The sequence below is a fragment of the Phocoena phocoena genome, chromosome 5 (assembly GCF_963924675.1).
Source record: "Phocoena phocoena chromosome 5, mPhoPho1.1, whole genome shotgun sequence".
NCBI classification, from domain to species: Eukaryota; Metazoa; Chordata; class Mammalia; order Artiodactyla; family Phocoenidae; genus Phocoena; species Phocoena phocoena.
In genome coordinates this window covers 65,978,536-65,998,445 of record NC_089223.1, presented here as the reverse complement: position 1 = coordinate 65,998,445, position 19,910 = coordinate 65,978,536, and the positions used below count along the sequence as shown (strand labels likewise).

General features: G+C 40.4%; 2 protein-coding genes across 50 annotated transcripts in view; one reads left to right on the top strand and one right to left on the bottom strand.

Moving 5' to 3' along the window:
- The window catches only part of FIP1L1 (factor interacting with PAPOLA and CPSF1), a 65,154-nt gene extending 64,711 nt beyond the window's left edge, over positions 1-443 (top strand). For 37 of the 48 annotated variants that reach the window (XM_065877517.1, XM_065877513.1, XM_065877497.1 and 34 more), the window contains one exon: positions 130-277. In XM_065877517.1, the coding sequence (XP_065733589.1) occupies positions 130-277 (148 nt within the window). Of the gene's footprint in view, positions 1-129 lie in introns of all 48 variants that reach the window. The other 11 variants (XM_065877510.1, XM_065877518.1, XM_065877489.1 and 8 more) reach the window with 2 other exon arrangements.
- A 1,038-nt stretch (positions 444-1,481) lies between these two features.
- LNX1 (ligand of numb-protein X 1) overlaps positions 1,482-19,910 on the bottom strand; it is a 136,419-nt gene continuing 117,990 nt past the window's right edge. For both annotated transcript variants that reach the window (XM_065877398.1, XM_065877399.1), the window contains 5 exons: positions 18,128-18,262; positions 11,695-11,872; positions 10,283-10,514; positions 2,464-2,622; positions 1,482-2,070 (listed from right to left, as the gene is read on the bottom strand). In XM_065877398.1, coding sequence (XP_065733470.1) covers positions 1,935-2,070; positions 2,464-2,622; positions 10,283-10,514; positions 11,695-11,872; positions 18,128-18,262 — 840 coding nt within the window. In that variant the 3' untranslated portion in view covers positions 1,482-1,934. The remainder of the gene's footprint in view (positions 2,071-2,463; positions 2,623-10,282; positions 10,515-11,694; positions 11,873-18,127; positions 18,263-19,910) is intronic.

Sequence of the window (19,910 nt, the reverse complement as noted above, 5' to 3'; positions counted from 1 at the left end):
AATGTGTTTGAGAAAAAGTATTAGATTATTTAAAACCCACTGTTATACCGAGAATTTACCTAAAGTAGGTTGATCCGTCACTACTTAAACATTTTTAATACACCTTTCTTTTTTCTCTTTTTTCTTTAGTAATAGTAGACGTCGCCATGAAAGTGAAGAAGGAGACAGTCATAGGAGACACAAGCACAAAAAATCCAAAAGAAGCAAAGAAGGAAAAGAAGCTGGCAGCGAGCCTGCCCCTGAACAGGAGAGCACCGAAGCTCCACCTGCAGAATAGGCATGGTTATGGCCTTTTGTGTACAGTAGTGCCAGAAATAGATACTATAAATCTTATTTTTCTGGATAATGTTTAAGAAATTTGCCTTTAATCTTGTTCTTTTAGTATGAAAGTTAACTTTTTTCTTCTAAAATAAAAGAGTGAATTTTTCATGTTAAGTTAAAAATCTTCGTCTTGTAATATTTAAAAAATAGACAGTAATGACTATCGAAGAAAGTAATGTGAATGAGTCACTCAGCAGGGAATTTAAAGAGCTATGTTTAGCTGTGTACATAATATCTGATTGATAAAGGTCAAGGTTCCCTCTTGGCCAGTTTCCTTGAGTTAATCAAATACCAGTCTCTTAAGAAGTTGCACTGCAAAATGCATCAGAAGGCACCTCTGAGTCTTGAGATTAAAACTAGTCTTTTATCACTGCTGTGGCACTGTTGCTTTGCATATTAAAGAACTCATACAGTTTTGATACTGAAACTTTTTTTTTTTTTTTTTTGCGGTATGCGGGCCTCTCACTGTTGTGGCCTCTCCCGTTGCGGAGCACAGGCTCCAGACGCGCAGGCTCAGCGGCCATGGCTCACGGGCCCAGCCGCTCCGCGGCATGTGGGATCTTCCCGGACCGGGGCACGAACCCGTGTGCCCTGCATCGGCAGGCGGACTCTCAACCACTGCGCCACCAGGGAAGCCTGATACTACAACTTTTTGATAGCAGGTTTCAGTGTTCTAAATTTGGGTTCATGGTGAAACTAAAGGGGAACTTTCCTATCCAGAGTAATAAAATCTAATGGCATTTGGGTGACCTCTGAAATAACTTGCCCTAAACGTAGTTTCTGGCAGGCACATGGACAAAATACTCGTCACTGTGACAAAAATTTGAATTGCCTCAGAGCCATCTTTTATGAGCTAGGTCAAGCTGGTTTGGCCTTTCTTGATGGTTCTTCCAAGGCTCATTGGTTGAGCAGCACGTAGAGTTTGTATACAGTTACTAGCTATACTGTGAATAAAAATAAATAAGCTTTAGATTAGTCATTTCCCATTACATTTGAGAAAGTACAAGTTTATATAATTCTGTGAACATTTTTAGGGATAGCCCTTAGAAGGTATTTGCCAGTGATGGTAGCAACATGGTTTTGAAAGAATGAATTACTAGGAACTTTTAAATAGTGATAATAGAAATGAACTTAGTATCACATACTAAGAGACAGCTATATAATTTTTGAAAAATATTTATTTCTCATTTGATGAACATTTTTCAGCAATGCACTTTTAAAATCCTCTGTCTGGAAATTGTTTTTAAAATGCCCATAATGTACCCTTTGCAGACCTCAGCATATACCAGATTTTAATTTAACTGTATGATTTGAATTCAGTGGGGGCATACAAACCATGTCAGCTGTTTAAGAGCTTTTTATTGAATAGAAAAATATAAACTTAAAGTTCTAGAGTAATGAGAAATGCTCCACACTGAATAAAAACTATTGGTAATGTTTCTATTTTGAGAATTATATTTTCTGAGGTGTAATTGGCTTTTCATTAGATCCTACTTTTCCTGACATTATATTTTTACATTGTAGCCTTCAAATACAAAAATCGATAAGATAAATACATTGTTTCAACTTAGCTTATTTGTGATTTCCTGTTTTTCTATGACCCATCATTGATTCTATAAAAAAGTGCCGGGCCAAGAAGCAATGGTGAGAGTAATTTTTCCTTTAAGTTCTTTTAGCATCCTTGCCAAGCAAGCATGTATCATTCCTGATGTACTTCTGCCATTGACAGCAAGAAGAATATCACCACATCTAAAAAAAATAAAGGTACATGATTAACATTTTGAGCCACAGCTGAAGTTAATGCAAGTTTTTTTTGGTGGTCCTAGTTTTTGCTCCATCTGTCAGTTTTAATTATGTTATCAGTACTTCTAATTAAGGTTCTCCCTCACTTAAATTCTTCAAATTCTGTTGTTCAGCTTGTTTTAGAAAGAATGCTAAAAGTATCGGAAGTTGCTGTATGGGACCAAGAGTAACAAATCATTTTGGATTTCTTAGAAATGGAATGCTGCATAAATGTTTTAAATTTCTTACCAATAAAAAAAGATATAATAGGTGCCTTATTTCACATGGGGCCAGGCTTTTTGCACGTATAAAACACAATCTTTGGATATAAGTTTTTTGTTAAGTAGTCATTATTATTACCTGATTCTTCCATCGTTGTATGCTGGTGTTCCTTCAACAATGGATTTGATAAAAAAAGGTTTGTTCCCATTGTATTCTTCATAACCTCCTACAATGCAGAAGCCCAGACTTCCAGCTGTGTTTCTTCGCAGTATAACATCTTTACAGTTGTACAGGTACCTGAAATAGAACGAAATCAACGTAAATGCGCAGTTAATTCGAACTCATAGTAATTACTGTGATTCATCTCCCGTTCCCTTTATTGGCATTATTTTTTTAGGCTTAATAGCACTGGATGGGTCTCATTCAAAATTGTGTCATAGCCCAGTTACATTTCTGCTTTTAGCTGGCTCTTTTTTTTTTTTTTTTTTTTTTTTTCCCCGGTACGCAGCCCTCTCACTTTTGTGGCCTCTCCCGTCGCAGAGCACAGGCTCCGGACGCGCAGCCTCAGCGGCCATGGCTCACGGGCCCAGCCGCTCCGCGGCATGTGGGATCTTCCCGGACCGGGGCACAAACCCGTGTCCCCTGCATCGGCAGGCAGATTCTCAACCACTGCGCCACCAGGGAAGCCCTAGCTGGCTTTTTCTAATTTTTCTAAAAATTTTTCTAATTTCTAATTTTTCTCTTTTCTAAAGCTAACCACCCTTTTAAAAGTGACACCATCTATTACGTTCTGTTTATATGTCTACTGGGAAAGAATCATTTCTGGCTTAAAGATTTAATTTCTCAACTTATATTAAAGTTATGCCTAAATCTTTACTGATGAACCACATTCAAGCATACTTACAGTTATATTTTTATTTCCTTATGGATGTAAATAATTTTTAATGAAGGAAAAATTCTTTGGTTAATATCTCAGTGGAAGAAATTTAAATGTAACCCTAATTAATTCATTGGCTGAAGTTCTGACTTTTGAAAGATACCAGTTTGTACATAGTTTTACATGTTTAATAGGTTATATAGAAGCATGCAGGCAACGTAATATACTGTATGGAGATTGAGGTGCATTTAAAGATTGTAAGAATGATTCATACTGAAGGAGAAAAACCTGGCAGTAAACTGAATAGCAAGTTATAACAGGAATGGGAGGAAGACCACAGGTCTTTTGTAAATGGGTAGAACCCTCAGCTAAAACAGAAAATTTGATTGAGGAAGCTGTTCCTTTTATTATTCAGTGGCAGTTGGATCAGTGTTAACATAGGTGCAGGCTAAGTACAAAACTGTGTTACGGTTATGACAGAGGTATGTCAGGAGCTGGATTTGACTCCAGAATCCCCCAAGTCCAGGCACTGGTTTGAAAGACAATTAGCATTTTCAGTGTTGGTAAAAGTCAAGATTTGGTGATTTTGTGTATAAACTGTACCTTGAAATACTAATTTTTTTGAAAAACCAATAAAACGTCTCTTGAGAAATGTTCTGGTGATGAAGCTGGTCATTACATTTGTTACTGACCTTGCTAATCAATGTAACATGACTTCTTTCATGGCATTTCGACTCCCATTTGAAGTAAAACAAGCTTTGGGTTTGTCTGGTGGGTAACTTTAAAATGTAGTGCTAAAATGCAACTCAATTTTGTTTTGTATCTGTTGTCATACATATATATCATTTACAATAATTTCTTTTGCTGAAATTATTGCTGAAAAATAATTCATTAAATGAAACAACCATATTTTTATTATAAAATATTCATTTGCTGTATTTCACAGTAATACTTGATGTTAGTAAATTCATCCTGTAGGAGCTGTGGTGTGTTTGATACCACATTTACACAGTGGCTCACTGACTGCTCATGTTCAAAGCAGGTAATTGTTCCCCAGACACTAGAGCATTATGTTCCCACCTATGCCCAGTGTTTGGAGGAGAGCTGGTGGGCGCTTCTTACCCAAGGTTATGATTAAATATGTCTTAACGTTCTTTAAAACATATAAATGGGTACATGGAGCAATACTCGAAACTTAAGTATTTCTCACCCTTTTGACCATTGGGTTTTTTCATTAATTATCACTTTGGACCTTGACTCTTAATATTTTATTCCATGTGGACAAGCTATAAAAATAATCATCTAAAATTTTTATGTTACCAGTACAAAAATTTCAACATAACATTAATGAGTCATTCTCATTTTCTTACAAGCATATGGTGACATTTTCCAGAGGACATGTGGTAAGTGATCTGGCAGGACACTGAATGCAGAAGTAGATACGAGAGTCCAGTTATCTTCTATTAAGCCAAACATTAAAGAGGTTTGCAAAAATCATTACACTGCCACTCTTGTAATTTTTAAAAATACTGCTTCTTATAAAAGATGTTATTTATGTTAATATATAAAGGATTATTTTAAATGATTTAATAAATAAAATTATTCAGATTAATTTATAAGGTAATATATTAGTAGGTATAACCTATATAAGCAAAAGCTCTTGGGGATCATCAATACTCTAAATAAGTGTAGGGGTCTTGAAAAAAAACTTTGGGAATTGCTGCTGTAGACATGTTTATCAAACTTGATGTTCCACTGGTATCTCAACCTCAGCATGTCCAAAACAACTAATATCTCCTCATTCTTCCTTACTGTGTAAAATAATTACATGAATGGCCCAAGTCATCACCCTTCCCCGGTATCATCCGTGCCACTTATTGTATAATTTTGTGGTGCCCCCCTCCGATTCTGGATTCAGCCATAAGATCATCAGTGGGACGTTGGCCAGAGCCAGCCAAACCTAGACACAGGAGCATGGCCAACCAAGATTAGCAGAGCCACCTAAACGACCCAGAAAGGACTGCAAATGCATGAGGGAGCCAGCCAAGATCAATCACGCCTAGGCCTGGATCAGCTGAAGCTGATCTGTGTCTGATGTTCCCTGCGGAATGGGCATTCTGCACATCAGAGGGGCCGCTCACTGTGGGCCCAGGGCTCTGCAGGCTTGGCCTGCACGCTCCAGATGTGGGCAGCCTCACTTCCATCTTCCCTCTTCGACTTTCACTTTCTGCTACTGAGGTTTTGTGGCTAGTTTGTTACATAGCATGATTGTGAAAAGTAACTGATATTCTTAACTCTCCTAGTTTGGTTATGTCCTCCAGCTAGATGAAACATACCACCATTCACTCCAGTGTATTTTCTAGGTTCCCAAAGCACCCTGTGCCTACATAATATTTTAATTATAAGTTCTTTAATTCATAATTTTTAATAATTTACTATGACATGTTGTTGCTTACTGTATTATGAAGGCCATGAGGGCTATTCCTAGAACCTACTCTTGATTATTTCATTCAACAAATGCCTGCTAAGCAGAGCCATTTAAAGACCTACAGAGACACTAGGTATTCCTGTGGAGGCTCCACCCACTATTACAACAAACACATTAAAAGTGCATTCATATCCCACCATAAATATAGCTGAGTTTGGGACAATTATAAAAGACTAATTTCGCTCCTTAAATGACTTTGCCAGGAGCTACTCATTTGATTCTGGACTGACTGTGACTTACTAGCAAACATCACACAGGGATGGTAACGGTGGGAGGTGCGGAGGAGAATGGCAAGAAATTTAAGGCCTAAGAGGCTAAGCAAAGAAGAAAAATACATACTGTGCTGCTGGGTGCACGACACATCCACTGAATGATAGAAACCTGAGGCATTTACACTCCTGCAGAACTTGTTTATGGTAAAGAGAGAAACGGTAAGACTCAAATTATAAAAGCTAAATATAGGCTTCACATCCTCCTAAAGGATGCTCACCAAACGCTGCATAGTGGTTAAGATCCCAACCAGGCAGCCTGGTTCAAATCCCAGTTCTGCATATTAACTAGCATGTTACCTCGGGCAAGTTACTAAACCACTCTGTGCTTCAGTCTCCTATCTTTAAAGTGGGGATAATATTAGTACCTAGATCATAGGACTGAGGTGAGCTTTAAATGAGTGAAAAATGCAAAGAACATGGAAAGCTCTTAGCAGAGTGCCTGGCACACAGAAAAGGTTCTATCAGTATGAGCTACTGTTGCAGTTGTTATTTCTATTCCGGGTTTGGATGTACTTGACAGTGTCCCTGTCCTATAGTTAAAATGTAAAAGTTTTTGACTTAAAAAAAAAAAAAAAAAAAAATCCATGATATTTGCCTCCCTGCTCTTCGATACAGACAATCCTCATCAAAATGCTTTATGAAGTTCAGGAAAGTGAAAGGTTAAATACTTAGGCAAGAGAAGAAATGAGTTAATGTGTATCACTATCATACTAGTCCGGACGAGAGCATGTTTTCAAAGACTTCCAGATGTGGAGTGTGGGCCCTGAGAGCCAACAGTGAATAAAGCAGAAGGTCTTCAGTGTTTTCTGAATCCCCTCCAAGTGAATTGCATCTGATCATTTATATAGCTTAGAGCCCATGTCTGGAGCTACTGCCCAGGGGTGTACAAAAGGCATCCCTGATAAGGGTGAGACATATTTGCATTGTCCTTCATAACCTACTTTTACTCTCTGCTACTGTTTATTATATCTGACACCCACTGGGGTTCAGCATACTAATGGTACCCTCTTCATATACATTCATTCTACGTGTTGGACTGCACTTGAGGACATGATCACAATGTCCTAGAAAAGAGATTGTTTCTAGACCTGCTGACATATCACTTTTCTTCACTGGTAGGGAATATTAGGTAAGTGGCTGGATCATACTTTAGGGCAAATAGTTTTCCCTCAAAATCTGTTAAGCAAAAGGGGAAAAGGTTTGACTGGGTAAATGTATAACTTGGAGGGAAATGTCTTCTTTGTGAATTAAAAAAATATATACTATTTGCAGCCTAAATCTCTAGTGGTTCCGGCAGGCAAGTAACTTTTGCTAAGGCCTGAAACTCTTAGGACATCACTAATGCCAAATGACTAGAGACATTTACGCCCATGGTATTGCATCAGTGAGGGAGAACCTGGCACCTTTGGGGCTCTATGCAGTCAAGATCAGAAATGCCAGCCTGCAAGATGGCCCTGGTTCCTTCCTTTTATTATAAACCTCCAGCAAACAGCCACTCCAGGAAAAATTCAGCTCAAAGGTTAAAAAATGAACCAGAGACACATATAAAAGAAAAGGCGGAGAGTAACAGTAAAAACAGTAACAGACAAAAACCACTCACCAGAAAAATGCTGCCACAGAAATGAAATGCTGCTAGAGAAAAGGAAATTTATAACCAACCCTATTCCTGTGAATTTAAAATACTTCTGAAACAATGGCTCTGTAAAAGAGATCAAGGCAGAGATATAAGATTTCAAGGGGAGATATAAGACAAGAGGAGAAGAAATGGGCCGAGAAGAAAGACGTAGAAGGGAAAAATAACACAGAAAGGAAAGTGAGTACAAAGGCAAAGATGTACTACTGAAAACACAGTAAGGGTTATGAAGGACAGATCAAAACAAGCAAAGAAAGCAGAATGAAAGTAAATAGAATTGAAAAGGATTCAAGAGAAAATGAAAGATATAAAACAAAAAGAGGTAACATACATATCTGGACTCCCTGAAAAGAAGACGCCAAATAACAACATTTATCTTGAACATTAGGTAGAAAGACCAAGCCACATAGAGAAGGAAAGAAATGAGACAGGCCTCACTTCTCCACATTACCACTCAGTGCAAGTCAGTGATGCAATGCCTACGGAATCCAAAAAGAGGTGATCAGATAGTTTTATAACCAGGTAACCTATCACAGGGTTGTACAGATACAGCATGATTTCTTTAACCAGTTCCTATTGGTAGTGGACACAACAACAGTGCAATGAACACCACTGTACCTTCCTTATGAATTCATTTTGCAACATTGCTTATGAAAGATGAAAACAACCTAAGTGTCCGCTACCAAATTAGGTCTCGACAATACTATCAGGACTGGCTGAATCAATATGGTACTTCTATACAAGAGAATACTATTGGCCATAGAAAAGAACGAGGAAGCTTGATGTGTACTGATGTGAAATGATACCCAAAGTATATTCTTAGATTAAAAAAAAATTATGGTACATCATAGTGTGTATGTTACCATTGTATGTGTGTGTGTACATATATACCTAGACTGGGGGTCAGCAAACTACAGCCCAGCCCAACACCCAATTTTATAAATAAACAGGCATGCCCATTCATCTATGTATTGACTGTCTATATGGCTGCTTTCACACCACAACAGCAGAAATGAATAGTGGCAACAGAGACAGCATGACCCTCCAAATCTGCACTCTCTGGCCCTTTTCAGAAAAAGTTTACCAACCTCTGACATAGACACTCCCTGGAAAATTACACAAGTCATTGGTAACTGTGGCCTCTGTTGAGCGGATCTGAGGGGCCAAGGGTGGAAGACTCACTTTCACTCTCTCTCTACCCTTTGGTGCCCTCTGAACGTTCACTGTGCTTATTACTACGAGGAGAGGAGGGGATGAAGGAAACTAAGAATTGCCAGGGGGACTGCAAACCAGTGTTGTCTTTGCTGGCTTCACACTTTCTATTCTTCTAAAGGAAATGAGCAAAATCCAGATTGGACTTCTGATAAGATCAGGGAAGTGCTGTGCCCAAAGTCAAGGGCAAAGGTAGAGGGAGAGAAAGCCATTCACTTGGTTGTACGCTAAGTAAAACACATCTCACGTTTGTTCTGTCTTTACATGAATGAATGGCAAGGAACTCTGTTTTATAAGACAAGTAGCTTTCAAGCACAAAAAATGTTTTTAAATGATCCATTTTAATAGATTGAAGTTTCAGAAACTTTTTTTTCCATACGATTTTAGTTAAAGTAACATTCTCTTCTTCCACCCAGGAAGAAAATTTAAAAAAAAATTTTTTTTTAACTCAATGCTCAGTTTTGAACTTCAGATGTACTCATTTAAAAAATATTTTATCAACTAGTGAAGGCTAAAAAGGGAATCTCAGTGTGTATTTGAGGTAGGGATGTTTTTTAAAACCTCATTTAAAGTTAAGAGACAGAGAGAGAGAGACCAACCTATCTCCACCCTCGAGAAAAATGTACTAAAACCAAACATCCTACTTTCATTCATTTAATCCTCTGCTAGCATACCATCATCAGTGACTCTAATGTTGAACATTTAAGTCATGCATTTGGAATTATTAAGGCAATCCTTTGAAGGCCAAGAGCTTACTCTCTGATGCAGGTGAGCAAACCCCAAATTATTTGTCCTTCGAATATTTGGTTTCTGTATCTAGCCATTTAGCAAGGCTGCCCTCAAATCCTTTCCTGAACTTTCCGAAACATTTATCTGGCTCCCCTCTAAGGCTCTAGTTACATCTCACCGAGATGACAAACTAGTTGCTTCCTGAAGGTTTACACCAGGACTTTTCAAGAGTAGGAACAAGGGAGAGGTGATCTGAGGCCCTCAATCAACACAGGACCCAGCAACTGGGCAAAGGCAAACTGTGCTGCTGCGTTGCTCTGGGTTTAGCTGGGGCCACCGGAGAGCTGGAGGCGTGAAGCCACAGACTGGTTTTACCTCCATGCAAGTTCCTAGGCCCGCCACTAGCCAATTGAGAAAAGCTGACCTTGCCCTGCTCCAGAGTGTGTGAAAACAGCGCCCTCTCTCTGTCGCACATACAACCCACACAATCGAACATGGCAGCCCTACGACCTCCTCGCCACGAAGGCCAAACAGCGTTTCCACACCCAGGCTTTCGTCCCTGCCCAAGAATTGCTGCAGTTTCAGTTACCAAAAGGAACACAAATTCTTTCAAATAGACCCACAACCAAGCCTGGGTCTCGTTAACATGTCAGTGCCCTGAATCAGACCAAGAGAGTGAAACAGTGGTCTAAGAGCTATCATCGTTTCCTCCCACACCTCCCCAAGGATGTCACGCTGGGACTCACCGTGGTAACTCCAGCCACATGACCCAGGAGGGGGACCGGTTGCCAGGTGGGGCCGTGTCTTTGTGGTTGAAGTCCAGCGCTGCTGGGCTGCTGCCTTCTTCCTGGGGCTCACATTCTCTGACTTCCAAAGCTTTAAGTACCACCGAAGAGGATGTGCTTTTCAATAAAGCAACCGCCTCGCTCCGGCTGACCTCTGTGAGTTCAATCCCGTTCACATTCAACAGAACGTCACCTAGTGACCGGAGAAGCAGAAGCCATTCTTAGTAAGAGTGCAAACTGGAAAAGGCAAAGGGGCAGGGACTGACTGGGATGCGGGTACATGGAGAGGGCAAGGGGCACTTCCTTGGCCTCACGTCAACATGCGGCTGGGTTTTCACACATCAAATCGCGAAAGTGCACATGTGCCAAGGCGCCGGTAAATCACGTGGGGGGATTCTAACGCACACCTCTTGGTATTTGGCTCTTGCCTTAAAAAGGGGGAGAGGGAGGGAAGGAGGAAAGAAGAAAGGAAGGAAGGAAGGAAAGAAGAGAGGGAGGGAGGGAGGTACCTCCATTTCCTATCTTTTTATCTCCCTCCTGTCTTTCTGCCTCCTTTGAATATCAACTTTCTCGCACAAAATAACCGTAGCAAAAGGACAGGAGGAGAAAGGTGGGAAAGGCCTTGAGTTCATCCTGAACCCCAGAGAAGCACCGTTAGGTTGGCTGACTGAAGCCCTTCACACATGCCATCCCCCTGTGGCCCCTCAGGCTGAGCAACTGAACCTCAAAAACTTCACATTTTATTTCTTGAATCTGAACACCCTGAAAGGGCATATCGGCTCAACCATCAGCTACCCATCCATGGGAACTGACAATACTATCAAAGACACAAATTGGACATCTCTTTCCTTCACTCTAAGGAGCCCAAGTCACATAAGATTAAAGTAGTGAAACACTCTTCATCAATGGGAAAGTACCTGGCTTGGTATTTTCACTTAATAAATATTCACTGAATCAAAATCTATCAAATTATTTCTCCTATCCAACCCATAAATGGAACGATTCATGAACAGTTTCGTCACTGGATCAATCCACCAAAGAATTACTTAGAATGAATGGAGCCAAATTATGCCGTTTAATCAAGGCAACTTGCTCATAACTGTAGCCCTTCCCTATTAATTCTTGGCATTGTTTGCAGATACTCACTTTACCAGCAAGCAAGGTGGCCCACATCAACCCACATGAACGAAGAGGGGTGAAACCCGGTCCAGGAACTATACTCAAACCAATCATGGTCAATGGGTCACAGATGCCCTGGCCAGATCACCCTCACATTCTCTCGTTAATTCTGGAAACAGTTACCTAACCCAGTAAGCCGCTAATTCCTTTTAACACTCTACTGCCCCAGTACCTTAAGTCTCTTTACTTTTTACCTGTTTTTATTCTTCCATCTCTGCTTATGACTCCTCCGGGCTCAACACTGATGACGTAGATGGGCAAATTCCACTCCCTATGTGATGCTCCCCCTGCAACGGTCATGCCGAGTGATTCACTGGGGTCTTTTTGGACACTTACCACCTTCTCATGACAAGTGACCGCAGGGTGGAGGGGCTGAGGGCACAGACAGAAAAACAAATATAGCACATTTGTTCGTAAGCGGCTTTGCATTTCTTACATACAAAAAACTACCAAGATTGCACAAATATATGATGGTGGTTCTTGGTCGTACATAGAGAGAAGGAGGGAGAGAGAGGCAGAGAACTCCTCACTTGGTCCTCACTCTCAACAGAGTTACATTGCCCCAAATTCCTTAGGCTGACTCAGAGAAAATTTATATTCCAAATGGGAGAAGTAAAAAATGGGAAGAGGAATAGGTTGGAGACCACTGGAGAAATATTAAGTATACAAAGTGAACTGCATCCAAAATTTTTCAGGTGATCCATTTACTACTGATACACTGAGTCAACATTTCGTAAAACTCTCGTCATGCATGAATATCAGGAAGTTTTCTAGGTTCAAATGTAACCATATTTAAATTAAATAGTTCCAGTTTAAGTTATGCAGGTAATCAATTACAGAAATCCTCAAAGAACAATAATGAATTTCCTAGATATTATACTCTAAAATCTCACCAACATCTAGGTTTGCCCCCAGCTGACAACTTTACTCTTACTTTAGCAGTCCTAAATAATGTGCAGTTATAGCCTTTAATTTGATTACATAAAACATAATATATACATTATATAATACACAATGTAGACCAACTTTTCAAAAGCAAATTAATTGTGATTTGATTCAACAACACTAGATTAAAAACATTGAAGCCACATTCAACATTATCTTGAAGCAATAAGAGTAGGTCAAGGGTACTGCTTTATCAATGAATATGTATCAATATATATTTTTCAAAAAAGTTATTCTCCTTCCTGCTTGGGCAGTGACCTAGGAGACTAGACGGGCATTTGCTCTGCAAATAAATACTTATAACACTTGATCAAACCTCAAAGAAGTTTATGGTTCAAAACATAGCTTATAGTTCTATCTAAAGAAAGAAAATTTAAAAACACATCTGACAAAAATAACCAAGCTACAGAACAAAATATAAGTATACTACCTTTCATTTTTTAAAAAAAAAAGGAGGGAAATAAGAATTTGTACTGATACTTGCATTTTCATAAAGAAATTCTGGAAGAAAAAGTGGCTTCATGGGGGTGGAGGGGAAAACTGGGCAGATCAGGGAAGGGTGAGAAACTTAATATATACTTGCCATTTTTTGAACCCTGTGAATATATTATCTATGCAACAAATCAAATGAATTATAATCAAACTTCTGTAAATTTGATGGTTGACATCATACAGAACTAATGCTTGCATGTACAGAATCAATTTTTAATGCTTCATTATGGAGCAAGATAAGCCTAGGATTTTTGTGCATTTATTATCTGATGATTTCCTATGGTTTTAAATAACCCAGGTCTGTTTTAATGGCCTTATTGTATACAGTAATGCCCTGTGACTGTATCCCTAGCCCTGAACATTGTGTTTAACACATCGATGATGATAAGTACATGTTTGTCGAATAAATGGATGAATTGCAAATTGCCACATTGTTTTTGATAGTAATAGAATAATAAATTGGAAATTAAGATTATAGCAAGGTATATGTTACAATTAGTACTTGTAAGGTCTGGGTTGTGTTTATATAAACCTTAGAACTTTGAAGTGCCCTGAAGAGATTGGTTATCAGATGAGGACTGTAAAACTAAAATGGGGCTTTCTTCAGAGAAAAGTTTCAAAACAAGACAAGCAAGTAACAGTATGAACATAGTGGTCCTAGCATTCCAGCTGAGGCAAAGGAGTAGACTTGGAGGGGATCTCAAGATCTGTCCTTAGTACATGACTTTTCCTTTTTAAAAAGCAATTAGATTCAGAATGTCTCTTCCTTTAACCACAAATATCTCTCAAAAGATCTTGGGCTTCCCTGGTGGCACAGTGGTTGAGAGTCCGCCTGCTGATGCAGGGGACACGGGTTCGTGCCCCGGTCCGGGAAGATCCCACATGACGCAGAGCAGCTGGGCCCGTGAGCCATGGCCGCTGAGCCTGCGCGTCCGGAGCCTGTGCTCCGCAACGGGAGATGCCACAACAGTTAAAAAAAAAAAAAAAAAAAATCCCAGTTTGGAGATGCAGGCAGTTCTGAAATGCCCCCAACTCAGGGCAAATCTCTAAACCCAGAGACTCCAACAGGCTGCCCTGCTGCTTCAGCTTGTTCCTGGGGATATTCATAAGACATTTATTCCCTGTGCTCTCAAAGAAGGGCTTAACTCCATTATTTCTAGGGGGCCTGGGGTATTGTAGGGGAAGTTAGTCGATCTCTCAAGGTGATGCCTTATACACATATGGAATGCTCTGGAAAATAAGGACATCTTTTATGATGTAAATACACACACACACACACACACACACACACACACACACACACTTTATCTCTTCTTGAACAGCTGCCTAGTATTTCATTGTGTGAATATGCCATATCCACCATTAATGACCTTTTGGGTTTTTTACAGTCTTTCACAAAATTAAACAGTGTCACTGTGAATATCCTTAGACACACATATCTTGTGCACTTGTGTAAATATTTCTTCAGGCTAATGTCCTAGAAGTATAACTGCTAAATCAAAGAGCCTGAGCATTTAACATTTTGATAGATATTGATAAATTACCTTTGAAACAGCTCTATCATTTATAATCTCAACAATACGCTGTGAAAATGCTAATTTCCCACAATTCATCCAGTACTGGGTTTTAGCAATACAATATATTTATAACGTTTACCCAGGTGAAAAAAATTCCAATAATTTAATTGCTTTTCTAGTAGAAAGTTTGAACATCGTTTGTTGCTATTTGGGTTCTATATCATTTTTTTAAATTAATTAATTAATTTTTGGCTGTGTTGGGTCTTCGTTTCTGTGCGAGGGCTTTCTCTAGTTGCGGTGAGCTGGGGCCACTCTTCATCGCGGTGCACGGACCTCAGTGTCGCGGCCTCTCTTGTTGCGGAGCACAAGCTCCAGACGCACAGGCTCAGTAGTTGTGGCGCACGGGCCTAGTTGCTCGGCGGCACATGGGATCTTCCCAGACCAGGGCTCGAACCCGTGTCCCCTGCATAGGCAGGCAGATTCTCAACCACTGCGCCACCAGGGAAGCGCTACTGGGGTTCTAATAGTAATAAGCGAGAGATTTTATAACACTGTAATCATTCCAGGTTCCTCTGACTTCATCTATAAAATGGGTCAGAATGCCCACATACGGCAAACCTGTGGCTAAAAGAAATGCAGTTAAATGGAAGATACGGCTTTTATCTGAGAATACTTTGGTTAAAAAATGTGTTATTAAATTCATGTGAAAGCAGCAAAATGACATATCCTATGAAATATTCCAGAAGTTCCATTGGCTTCTCTCCTGCCACTCCAGTTAATAGGGAGTGTTACTGAGGCCTTAATTATTTTGTCATGAATAAATATTGCCTGAATAATGTACAGACTGGCCAGATACTCCTTTAGGAAAAGAAAAAATTATTTGTTGTTTACTTCCATGTGTCAGGCCAGGCAAACCGAGGCTCACCATTAAAAAAAATTTGATCAATGAATCACAACTGGCAGGAGAAAGATTGAGTGCTGAAACCTAGAGTGTCTGACCCTAAATCCTTGCTCTCCCCTGTACACCGCTCTGCTTTTTAGAGGTACCATCTAAACACGTGATATAAATTAATCTATCAAGTTTCAGGTGATGGTCAGAAAAACACACATGAAAGAATTACCCAATTATTCCAGAAAGAATTTGTCTCACTGAATAGAGAACTCAAACAAACCAACTTTAACGCTGTCAAATAAAATACATGACATATAAGATTTGAATGCTGAAAGCTATGTCCTCCTGGCTGCAGAGATGTGCTGTCTATGCTTTCAGATACAAGTCCCTGGAGACAGAGTCTTTCCATCACACCTTCTCAGTGCTTACCAAGCAGTCTTGCTGCACTGAGCCCAGGGATGTTTTGTCGAGCAGGTACAGGCTCAGCACGAATGTCTGGGCTACCCCAAATCAAGGTGTCCTGTGCCTCTGACAGCCACTCAGTTCCCCACCAGAGAGAGATCCATGTTAGGGACAGAAAAACCCAAGTCATCATCCCTTGACCCCCGAACCCTTCACACCCAGAGTTGCCTAACTTTGGTTGGGAGAAGAAGAGCTACATACGACAGAGATCTTCTTTTCCACCCGTGTTCTGTCCCCACCCCCTTCCCTACTGTGGAGACCTCAGAATATTCCCTAATGTTTAAAAACATAATTTTTTATGACACAGTTCAAACTGATTAAAAAGTATCATGGGCACCTGTATGCTCATCATTCAGCTCTTAAAATACGTTATGGAATGTTTGCTTTGGATTTTTAAAAGAAAACATTTCAGACGTATAATAAAAGTATAAAGGTGAACATAATGACCTACCCGTGCACTCTGCAATGCAGCATCAGAAATCCAGGTTCTGTGCACAGCTCAAGTCCCTCTGTGATTCTCCTCCGGTCACGTTCCCTCTCCTCTCCCGCAGAGGTAACCACACTCCTAAATTTGATGCCTGTCATTCTGTAACTTTTCAACTGGCTGAAAACTTCTCTGTCTCACAAATCTTGGTTTGCCTTCTTTGAATCATTTAAGCTCCTACTTTCAAAAAGCCATGTTGCTTCCTAAATAAAACTTTAGTAGGATCATAAAAAACTAAATCATCAAATGTCTATGTGTCTTAGTTTAATTTTAAATATGCCAGTGTGTGTGTGTGTGTGTGTGTGTACATTTCAGAAGGCAGATAGCACTATACATTAAAATGAAAATAATTACAATTTCCCACTAGGCCAGTCTGTTATATATGTTTTCCAGGAACTGGACACATGACAGGAGGTTGCAGCCAAAATTTTATCAGATTACTCAGGCTGTTTCCATGATTCATGATGTTGAGGCGGAAGGGATTATAAAGCCCACAGTGCTGGTGGAAGCTGCATTCTTAGTGGTGTAATGAACCAGAATATAATATGGTCTAGTTAACTCAACTATAATTGGATTAAAACTTTAATTAATTGAGCTAATAAGTTAGTTTTCCATTAATAAACACCATTGGTTTAATTTAAACACTAATGGTATTTATTAGCAAAAAGACACCAGGGAGTCCTTATCCATAAAAGTTTTTAGCAGGAGGTACTTGGTTTTTCTAGATTGTTGATTGTAAATAAACCTGAAATTTATGGATTTATGGGGCACGGCTGTCTGGCTGGCTGGAGAAAGGAGAGGTGGTATAGCTTTGTAGGCTGTGCAGTTAACAGTACATAAAGCAGAGGTATTCCGAAATCAAAAATTTGAGTACTGTTTCTGTATCCACTGCTCAAAAACTCAAAGTCCTGAGTTATTCCAAACTGAAACACAGCCTTATGTAGAATGTAGGCATTCCTTAATCTCTGTTGCAAGAAGAATGGGCTACCTATAAGATTTTAGTGACAAGTGATTTAATGAAACCAGGTCCCAGGAGGAATGATGGCTAGAAACTCATTGCCATCAAAACAGGATGCCAAGCCAAGGCTACAGGACTCTGAATTTGCACTAAACAAGGTTTGTGTTGCTTAGATACCCATCCAAATGGAGAGGTTACGGTATTGCCTCTAATAAAAGCCATGACAGAAGTACATATTGCGCTGTCACTTCACTTAAAGATAGGCTACACTTTGCTGTCCTGAAGGAGGCATTCTGCCTAGAGATGCATTCCGCTTCATCCACAGTGTTTTAAAATTTTTCTGGAATTTAACGCCAGAAGGACATATGCTCTCTGGTTTGTCCCAATCCCACCACTCCCTAATGTTACATGAACTTCAAGTGTTTTTATTATCTTCCCGGGTCCTTCTTGCAAAAACAAACTTACTAAAGGGGAATCATTAATTTTCAGGCAGACTGGGAACTTCAAAAACTAGAAGCCAAGAAAACCTCTTGTTTCATTTCAAAGTGAATGGGAGCAGTCCTTAAACAAAATACCTGTTGGAAAAACATGACATCCATCTGGCTTAGGCTAGAAATTAGGTCCCCATATGAGGTCTGGTTTTCAAGATCAGGTTTCAAAACTCTCACGCACCTTCCTCTCTCCTGCTTGGATGAAAGACACCTGTTATCTCACCAGTTCTCAAAGATGGGATTTGGGGCTTTCCATTTTACAAGACAAGTCAAATAGTGTTTAAGTGATGAAGTACAGAGGTGACACTTAAAAATGTTCAAGTACGCAGCCTTCCCAAGAAAGAGCTCCCTGCAGGAGCTGTGGACATACCCTGGCTGGGCCTCACCTTGGGAGTGTTGCTCCTGTCCCCTGGCCCTGGGGACCGGCTGCCGCTGCTGTTCCAGCCAGCTTCCTGAAAGATGTCAGGACTCTGCTGCCGATGCTGGCGGGACATGACGAGGTGAATGCGCCTTTCACTGGCCTGTGTGATAAGACACAGGTGTTAGCCACTCTGAGCTTCCATTCAAAGCACCCAGCACCAGTGGCTTACCAAGATATGAGTTTGGTTTAACTTTTATGAAAAAAAATTATTTCTAGTATTTTCCATGGCCATGCCCGCTTTGTAATTTAGCAAGAACTTGAGTTTTTTCCTTTATCCCTAAATCGGGTAATGAACATCGCTTCAAGGGAAAAACTAGGGAAGGTTTGACTCATTCAACAGTCTCTGAAAAGACACTGTTGGACATTGCTAATTTATGTTTAATGAATGGGCTCCACTGCACACAAGCCATGTCTGTAGGACTTTCCAGCTAGAACAGAATGTACAGCGTAAAGTGGTAGCCCAGCCCAAATCCCAGGTCAAAGGTCCAAGACACAGGTAAACAATAAAGAAAAAGAAATAGAGTTGGTGGCAGCAACACCACCACTGCAGGAAGAGGAATCCTGTGTCTGACAGTTTCAAACATTTGGGCATTGGAAAGGATGAGCGTTTCAGAAATCTGAGGATGACGGCAGGTTATAATGCAGCCTGATTAAACGCCTTTCCCTTGATCCTTTTTTATGTGACAGCCACTAATTGTGATGACTAGTCCTCTCTGCTATGTACCCTGACACTTGGACAGAGCATTGCAAATAGCAAATGCACTGATTATTAGGAAGGTTCATTCCACACCATAAATTTACGTGTTGGCTCTCTGCCACAGATGAGTTTCACTTGTGTCTGAGAGTGTGGGTCATTGTTCCAGAACTGCTGACTATTGAGGTTCTAGATCTGCAGGCCAGATAGACTAGACCTTGGACCTGTGAAACGTCCAGAACAAGGCTCCCTGATGGTCCAAGATGAAGTAGTCTGCTGACCTCCCTGTCACTTGAGTAAAAGCTGACCGTGGCTAAGTCATGACTAGATTTGATTAGAAACCAGGAGAGGCTAGGCTTGAGGACAAGGAAGGCGGAGAAGAGAGGAATAAGTTCTAGGAGTTCCCCTCTACGTCTCATCCCCAGATGGCTCAGCATCACAGCACAGATGGACAGCGGCCTGCCTGCCCTCTTGCTTCACAGGCACGGATGTCATACCATGGACAAGTCAGGTCGTGAAAGGAGGCCATGGAAAGTCCACGCTCTTCTCCCTGGGCTCAGACAGTGGGAGTGGAGATATTCGCTTCCTGCCTCTCTGCAGCTTCCTTCCCATGACCCATAACTCACTCCCACTCTCCAGAACAGGGACCTTGTCTTAAAACCTTAAGCAATAAGAACCCGCTAATAGATCAAATCCCCACAGTTGTCCAGCCCAAACCTTCACGACTTTACATTCTTATATTAATGTCTCTTCTCGGCGATCTCTTGAAGAAGCGTAGGGGTCATCAGTTGGGTGGCTATACATTAGATGAATGTTTAAAAACACCTGCCGAAGTGCAGTGTCTATTGTAAACATCCTGGTGGATGGTGGGCCAGGAGAGTTGACTCATTTCACATAAATGTAGGAAACCCTACAAAGAAAGTCTAAGTCCTTCACATCATCACCTCTGCTGCCCTGCCCAGTCATCACTTACATACCCTTCCTCTGCTCATTTGCCTATCTTGAATTCCCTGGTGTCTCTCATCACATATAAAGCCTGTGTCATAACAGGATA